At 41.5% G+C, this 8,921-nt stretch overlaps 1 protein-coding gene across 1 annotated transcript in view; it reads left to right on the top strand.

The window, feature by feature from the left end:
- Nucleotides 1-322: 322 nt before the first annotated feature.
- LOC100704845 (C-terminal-binding protein 2) overlaps nt 323-8,921 on the top strand; it is a 50,564-nt gene continuing 41,965 nt past the window's right edge. The window contains exon 1 of the mRNA XM_019366612.2: nt 323-380. Within this exon, the coding sequence (XP_019222157.1) occupies nt 323-380 (58 nt within the window). The remainder of the gene's footprint in view (nt 381-8,921) is intronic.

Genomic DNA, 8,921 nt, shown 5'->3' with positions numbered 1-8,921 from the left:
TTTGCATTGTTAAGTATTGTGTGCGAGGCCCTACCTCCCAAGGGGACTGCTGATGCAAATTAACTTAACTCCAAGTACAGCGCATCACTTATCACGCTTACCCTGATATATGTGTGGTAGCTCACTAAAAATTTAAAAGTATAAATACTCTAAACAACCTCTCTCTGTCTAGACAGCCTTTCATTAATGATCTTTGTCCCTGCTTTCTTAAATTTCAGGTGTAAAATATCAACTCTCTTAGCTTCTTTGGGACTTTAAGGACAAGAGGTGGGGTCAAAAATCAGGAGAGGAGAGGTCATTTCATCCACCAAGCTGTGACGAGATGGCTCTAATCGACAAGCATAAAGTGAAACGCCAGCGGCTGGACAGAATCTGTGAGGGTGAGTGTGGCGAACCTCTTCATTCTCTGGTTTCTGTGTGTTTACATTTGAAATGCTGGCTATACATTCAAATATTGACTTTTATTTTGTTTTAGGTTGCAGGCATTCTTGTGACTTTGAGTGGGCACATGTAACTTTTGAGTTTGTCTGAGTGATTCTCTCCGCTGTTATATGGAAATGAAGTTTCCACAAGTATTTAAGCTTTTTAGCCTGCTGCTACAAAATTCAGTGAAAAAGCCAGCAGGATCGTTTGCATAAGTGTGTTTGTGTGTGTCAAAAGGGAGCCTTGGGACCCGCCGAGGCTCCAAACTTCATCTTTGAAGGATGTCTAGCCCAGAAAAAAATGTGCGTGTGTGTGTTTGGGTTGATGGCTGAGGCTTGAGTTCGATGTTTCCACATTGCTGGAAGAATGAAGTAGGGAGACTGTAATAAAGCGAAGCACTCCTCAGAGCCCTGGGATTTGGTGGAGTTGGTGGAGGGATTGATTTGTGTGTTTAAGATGGAGAGAAGCACAAAACAAGAAACTTTTTTCTACACTTTGTCTTTTGTGTTTTACCGAACAATCAACAGGCATCTGTCCAAACTCATCAGCTGCACCAACACTTTAGTGCCATACTCAGCACTTTGTTTTAGATCTACAAACCATCAAGATAAATTTAGCACACACAAAAAAAGTGTGTTTAAAAGCTAAATTACAAGCTCATTAATTCATGATTTATTTGAAAAATGTGGGGATCTTACACCTCAACAACCTCGACAGTCAGATAAAGCAAGCCTTGTGAATGCTTTACCGGTTTATCGATTTAATGTTTAATCAAAGTAATTGTTATTTATAATAATGATTAGCTGCACCTCCTTCCTGTTTGTTTATTACCCCTGAGAATTTCTAGATGTTCACCAGTGGAGTTGTAAGTATGAATGCAAATGTCCAGCATAACATTAACATAACATTCTTTAACCTGCCAGCTCCCTGGTATAATGCAGGGGTGAGCAATATAGCCTCAAAATGATACCATGATATTTCAAGGAAATTTGCAATAGTGGTATGTCTGAACAACACTTTATCTGTGACTGCAGCTTGGAGGCAGCAGCATTTATTAGTGTGAACAAAGTGAAGGATATTTTCCATCCTTCTTTTCCAGTGAGCGTCTGTCGTTGATGACAGACTACCTAATTTAGAAGTGTAAATCTGTTGTGGTTCTAGGAGCAGCAGCATTAAAGACAAGGGTGATATAGCATAAGTTAAATGTAAGCAGACAAAGTAGCCTTGGCAGTTTTCCCTGGACATTTTCAGTAAAAGTATAAATAACTGCTTAACACTTTAACAATAGCAATAACTAATGCTACTTGTAATTCTTCAAGAGCTTGCAGCATATTGTCACATAATAAAACTGAAAGTGGAAAATATTTTCTGCCCGGGATGTTGTGCCTTGAGTTGATCTTTTTAAGGAGTTATTCTCTTCTTCTTCCTGCACATCATCACCTGCTAGTATCTGCTCATATAGTGTTTTTGACTGAATCCTGAAACAGGATTAGTTTGGGGTTTTTTTGCAAATTTTGCAAAGTATTGTGCTTTGTTGGAGGTTAGATTTACTTTTAGGTACTGGATCATCTTTGGAGGCTGACTCGCTGCTCTCGCTCTCAGGCATCTCTGGGCTTGTGTCGTTGTGCGTGCTTGGGAATGTAAATGCATGGTGCTGTTATATCATTGATATCATGATGGGACGCTTATCTATCCCATATTTTTTTTATATCTGTATAATGGTGGATGTTAAGATATGGCACATCACAGAGTACTTGGGGATGGATGATTGGCTCTGTGTTAAAATAGCACAGGTGAAATCATAGTAAGCGAGTGGGCTTCATGTTTCCTGCAAGAGAGCAGACCCTTGCCTAAATCAAATAGAGTATTTCCAGTAGTGAGAACACGTCTGCCTCTCTGTACTACATGTGAAAAAGTGCAAATTTGACAATGTCCAGACCTGATTTTCCTAACATCATCTGGAATGAATCTGAGAAAAAGAGCTGGACAGTCTGAATTGGACTGCCTATCAAATGAATGTAGTCTTGCAGTCAATGAAAATTGTCTTTATTAAAAGCTGCCAAAAAACTATAAGCAAATATTTTACATCTCTTTTTTTTTTGCATGCAAAAAAAAAGTGATTTTAGTCATTTGCATGATATTATGGTATTCTTGGAACCTTCAACACTTCACATGTAAACTTACTTTATTATTTCTAAGAAGAAAAAACCCACTAAGATTGGGAAACACTACTTAATAGATTTCTTAATGAATCCTTGATGCTCTCAGTTTCCACCCTCACAATGAGATCCACATGTGGCATCTCAAACCTCTCCAAACCACCAACCCTGCATGGAAACACATTTCCCTCCTCTTTTTTTAATGGAGAGTAATTACAGTGTGCTGTCTGTGGAGGCAATATCTTAAATAATATATAACAGTGTTGTGTGAGCTGCCTTGTTTGTTCCACAGACATTGTCAGCAGTGTCCATATCTGCATTGCTTATCAACAGTGAAGTCACTGCCAAAGATGAAGGGGGACTTTTTTTTCTACTGCAGTTAGTCATCACAGCTGCTCTTAAAAAAATCTGTAGAAGAGGGTGATTCACATCAGGGAAGTTAAAAGATCAGAGGGTGGTGAATCACGCTGCTTTCACGGTAGCATTAAATCTACTGAACCATATAAAAAGAGTATTTTAAAACCAGAGGCATGGGGTGTTCTACACCATAATGTCAAAGCCACCCACTATTATCTATAAACAGAGTGTTGGGACTGAGGCGTGAAATAGAAATCAAAGTTCATATCATGTGTATTGACAAAAATAAGAACGTTATGGAGTGATTGTGATTGCGTTGTTGTCGTGGGCTGCACTTGGCGAGACGGCAAGAGGAGCTTCTGTAATCTCCATTTATCTTCTGAGGATAACTGTGTCAATCCAATACTTGTTTCACAGCAGAGCGCATTGATTACATCTTTACTCATTGTGATGAGTGGCTAACTGAGCTGCGCCTGCGGCCTAAATCGAATTCGAAACGGCTGATCAAGTGTGGCTGTTTACTCCCATCAAAGGTAGTCACGGTGCTGGAATGTAGAATTTACTGGAACGGTGCGTGTTTTTCTGTTGAAGATATCCGATGTGATTCACAGTCCAAAGATATTCGCATCGCAGTATAGAACAAATACTCAAATTTGAGATTTTGAAAACAGATGCTGTTCGGCTTTTTGCCTGATGAAGTACTTCTGACGGTTAATCAATAATCAGTTTGGGCTTTTCCGCAAGAAGGTGTCTTAGGAAAGTTGGTAAACTTCCCAGAACTGGAAACAATGTTGTCATTTGTTCAGTTGTATCAGTGGACAAAAGGCACTCATTAGATGCATGAAACAGCACCACTGCTCTTTTCCCTAATGCTTCAGTTTATTAAGATTTAGAGCTTAAATGACCAGGTGTTTGGAGCAGCACAGTGGTGTGGTGGTTAGCACTGTCACCTCACAGCAGATTTGTATACACCAGTCTGCTGGGGCCTTTTGTGCCTACTTAGATTCCCTCTGGGTACTCCAGCTTTCTCCCCAGTCCAGCGACATGCATGTTAGGTTAATTGGTGATTCTGCATTGGCTCTAGGTGTGAATGTGAGCGTAAATGGTTGTCTGTCTCTCTGCGCTAGCCCTATGATAGACCCTGGCTGTTGCCTCATTATAGCTGGGATAAGCTCCAGGAGACCCGTAACCCTGATTTGGATAATCAGAAGAAGACCCGTGTTGATGCAGTAATCACTGAACAATGCTGAAATTCATGACTTTTAGTAGACATGACAGATTAAAATAAGGCACCAATTCCTCAGGAAGTCTTGTCAAGCATATTTTACGATGTATTTATTTATTTTATATTTTTTTATGAGACTGTCTCATTGGTTCTCTTCTTTTATGCGTCTTCTGTCCTGTCTTCTTCCCCCTACCCCAGCTCTTTGCTGCAGATGGCTGCTTCTCTATGAGCCTGGTCCCACAGGAGGTTTCTTCCTGTTAAAAGGGAGTTTTTCTTTCCCATTGTCACCAAGGGCTTACTCACAGGGGGCTGTCTGATTGTTGGGCTTTTCTCTGTATTACTGTATGGTCTTTGGCTTTCAATTAAAAGCGCCCTAAGGTGACAGTTGTTGTGATTTTGCACCATATATTAACTGTGAAAGCGGTGATCAATAATCTCTTGCAGTCGATCGTGCTCTTGTTTTGAAAGTTCAGCCACAGCACTTTCTGTATCCTATTTCTCTACTGGGAAGCTCATCAGGCTACTATTGTGAGACTCATCTTGAAGTCCGACGAACTTCTCGACCCGTTTCAGACTGCAGCTGGTGAAGGTACTCTTTGATTTGCTCTCTTTTCTGGGAGCTGGAGGGTCACTCCAGCCAGGACCTGCAGCTGGTTGAGAACTGGTTCTTGTGCTGCTACACTGTTAGCTTACTGATGCTGCAGAGCAGTAGAAGGAGTACCCTCACAAACTTCATTTTAATGAGGTGCACTTTGAGTCAGTTCAAGTGATGAGAAACATACATTTAGTATGATTTATGCGTGTATTAAAAAAACAAATCATGGGTGGCACAGGCCTCCTGCTGAAGCTACAGCTTTCATTGATTTAGGACACTGGGGGACTGGACTGAGATAGTGTGAGGGCCGGTTCCAGCCCCTGAGGCTTGTACTGTATTTCCCCCCTTGTATGAACTACATAATGAATCTGTTGTTGTTGTCAAATCAATCAAATTAATTTGTTGCACATGTATGACAGTACTTTTAAAAACTGCACCAACCAACTACTGACTAATCAGCTAATTGTGTCGACACAGAAGGAGTTTATTAAATTGTTATTAGCTAATCCATCATGGACGCCAGTCCTAATTGATTACAGAGATGTTTCCGCTTGTTTCTCTTTTGTTTAGTTTTGATATCAGCTTCTAAAATGTATATAGTGCAACTGTTCCTCCTCTTTGTGGGTTTGATAAAGTGCCAAGAAGAGTGTAACCGCAATAAGGGAACTATGGCAAACATCTGTTGTGAGCATCAGTTCCCATACTCTCTCATTCCCCCTCCTTTTTCTAACTCTCTCCTCTCTCTGTCTCCTTCTGTCTGCTCCATCTGTGTACCCAGCATGCATTGGCTTGGGCAGCAATGCAAGTTGTTGCCATTGCTATTTAGCCAGAGCTAACTGACTGATCCAGGCAGAGATGGGGTGTGAATGGCGCTGCGATGTGAACTAGGTCGCAGCGACAGCATGTTCCTGAATGTTGATTTACAAGTTGAGAATCTGTGCTTGGACGCAAACACCACAAGGTGGGGTAGTGGAATTTGTCATGGCGACTCCAAGTGCTTTAGCTGGCAGTTAAATAAATATGTTAATGCTTGATAATGCATCTTGTTTTGTCATGTGTACAACGGGGAGAAATGTTTTAACAGAGAGTAGTAAATAATGTGGCCAGTCAAGCCGATACACTGTAGAATTTAGCCCGTGAATTATTCATCTCCTCGCATTTAACGGACCTGCACGCTTTTTCATTATAACCAAACGCTTCATATTAAACAGAGAGGACAAGCAGGGAGGTTGTGGAAAAAAAAAGGGTGGAGTTGTCCTGATGTCATCCCCCCCACACACCCCCACCCCAGAGGGGGAGGGGGTGAGGTGCATGGGGCCTCTGTATCCTGAGCTTTTTAGCACACTCAGGGCTCTGCTACATATACCTTTTTGCTTTTAACCCTCCCTTGCCCCCCATTATCCACCCTACTCTCTCCATACTCTGCCATCCAGCTCTTGTGTGAAGTCATCGGAGTGGTGTCTGGGTCAGAGCTCCCCCCGCCACCATCCCACCACCCTGCCTTCAGGCTTGTTCCAGGCTCCTCACCAAAATCCACGACCCCTTTATAGGCTTTATGGAGAGAAAAGGAGGGGTAGGGAGAACTGAGCGAGGGGAGCAGAAAAGCAAAGACGCAAAAGTGTTACATTTGGAGGGAAAAACACTGTCATGTGTGATTTTTTTATTATCATTAGCATGTGACTTTGCTTGTTTGTTTTCTTACGTCTAGTGCCTCTATTTGGCTTTGTTTATGCTGGCATACAGCAATTTTGTTAAAAGTTGGAAATGGGCTCCTGGAAAAAATCAAATGCACTCTTCAGCTACGACAGGGAGTATTATAATGACTTGTGGCTTCCTTGGATCAGGCTAGGGGCTGGATGAAGGATGGGCTGGAGAGGTGGGATGATGGGATGCACGCAATGGAGATGGATTATGTGTAGAGGGATCGCAGTGTAACATAGCTGACATAGAGGAAATTCTGGAGAATTTGCAGGCTTCAGCTGCTGTGTGTGTATATGTAGCAGCAAAAATGGAAAAAACTGTGTGTCACTTATGAATTTTGCCCAGTGTATGATTGTCATTTAGATAAGTACAAGCTTCATTGTCACCTACCTCCATTTTACTGTCCATTCAATCCCCATGGAGTTGCCTTTAGAGACAAATAATCCCACTGGAATCACATATAAGCCAGTCATGTACATAATGTCTGTTAAGGGTGCATTGCAATTCATCTGACAGCATTATTCTTTGCAGCGGTGTTGGCATTGTAATCCCATTTCCAGTTAGTGCCTCCTGCCTTGCGCTCATGCATAAGTCAATGTGTGTTTAACATTCGAATCATGCCTTTGGTACGTGGCGTGTCACACTCTAGGAGACAGTTGTTTTTTATTTCTGTTATATTCGCTTTGAGTTAGCGTGTGATTCCTATTCATGTATGCATGCCAGACCAAGGCCAAGGCTTTAGCAGCGGTCTGCGCGTGTGAATGAAAAGGAGCATTAATGAAGCACCGTGGCTGCTGCTGTCTGTGCTGCATGTCAGAAGAAGAGCAGAACAGGGTCAAAAAGCTGAGTGGGGATATGGGATTGCTCAAGCCAAATATGTGTGTGTGTGTGTGGAGAGACCTCAGATTTCTAAATCTGCTTGTTGCATGTAAACCCTCTGATTTGACATTTAGTAGAGCATGCAAACATTTTGCATGATAAGACCATGTGGACACAAAAAGTGACCCACCTCTGGTTCTCCCGCTGGCTCAGCTGCAATGTTTGAGAGGGCTGAGTGACAGAGAGTTGAAGAATGTTTATTAAACAATGGCGTTCGTATTGTGCAATGGATTAGCCATAGGTCTAGCAGTTGCACACCATTCGTGTAAATTGCTTCTTAATGTGTTTCTCTTTAATACTGAGAAAAGTGCACTCTTCTTATTCTTAAAAAGTAAAACCAGGGAAAAAGTAGAGAAGTATTTTCTGTAATCTATTAATGCCATAACTGCATTTTCACTCGAGGTTCATTTACTTGAGGCTTCTATACGTTTTAGAGCTTTTGAATTTTTAACCAGTCAAATCTTATTCAGTCTAGGGTCTCTATAAGCTTCTGCTGGGGTGGTATTATATTTGTTCTAAAATCCTCGGCTTAATTCCTAAATCCTGCTGTTACAGGAAATCTGGCGTTGTGTGCACAGTCGGGAAAGTATGGCAAATGTTGGAACATTAAAATTTGACAGTCAGACATTGTTTAGTTTGAAGCAAACAGAACGCCGTGATTTGCTTTCCTGTTAGGATTAGATCCACAAACCCTGAGCACACACCTCTGCTCCCGTCTCTCTATTTGAAGTTGACTTTATGGGCATGAGTGATCTGCTCTGCTGTACTGAGTCGCTCGAGAACCAGGGCAGAAAAAGTAATGAGAGGAGCGGATGAGGTTAGGGAAGGAAGTCGGTCTTTACTACCCTGCTGCCCTTGACACAAATGTGGATATATTAATGAATGTACTGACAGAGAGCTAGAGATATTTCTTTTCCCAGCTCTAAGCAGCATTATTCAGTTCTCAATAAAAGACTGTCAGCCTTGCGATGATGGTTGTAGGCAAGCGTCTCAATTAGGAATGATATGCGTGAAGTCTGACTTTTGGAAATGAATAATCATTTTGGATTATGACAGCATGGAAAGTAGCTTCTGTGTTGTCCAAGTTCAATATTAAACACAGAAAATACTGCGTGCCTTCAGGTGGTGAATGACACCCGCAGATAAAATGAATGTAAAACTTGACAGACTGTATAACAGCAGAACCCCCCCCGATTGGTTAATAAATTCAAAATGGGACTCAAAAGTGACCCCCCCCCAATTCCTCAGCTTTGATTTAATAATTCATCTTTACAGTCTGTTTTAGATCTTTGTGATGGTTCACTCGTGCCTCCTCTCCTTCCCTTTTAATTTCCTTTCTCACATGAAGCAGGCTAACAGTTCAGAAAAGCTCTCAGAAAACAGCAAAAAAAAGTCTCCCTCTTTGATCTCTTCTTTCTTTTAATTACACAGCTCTGATTAAGCAAAATATTAGTGCCAATGAGTATTCAGGAATTTTCCATTAACACCGATATTAACCGAGGCTTTGGTCTTATGTATTACCACACCTTCGCTGTCTCTGAGAGGGAATTTCAGATGGACACTTCCTCACCTTACATGTGTT

Source organism: Oreochromis niloticus, linkage group LG13, assembly GCF_001858045.2.
Source record: "Oreochromis niloticus isolate F11D_XX linkage group LG13, O_niloticus_UMD_NMBU, whole genome shotgun sequence".
NCBI classification, from domain to species: Eukaryota; Metazoa; Chordata; class Actinopteri; order Cichliformes; family Cichlidae; genus Oreochromis; species Oreochromis niloticus.
This window is presented reverse-complemented; position numbering and strand designations above follow the sequence as displayed.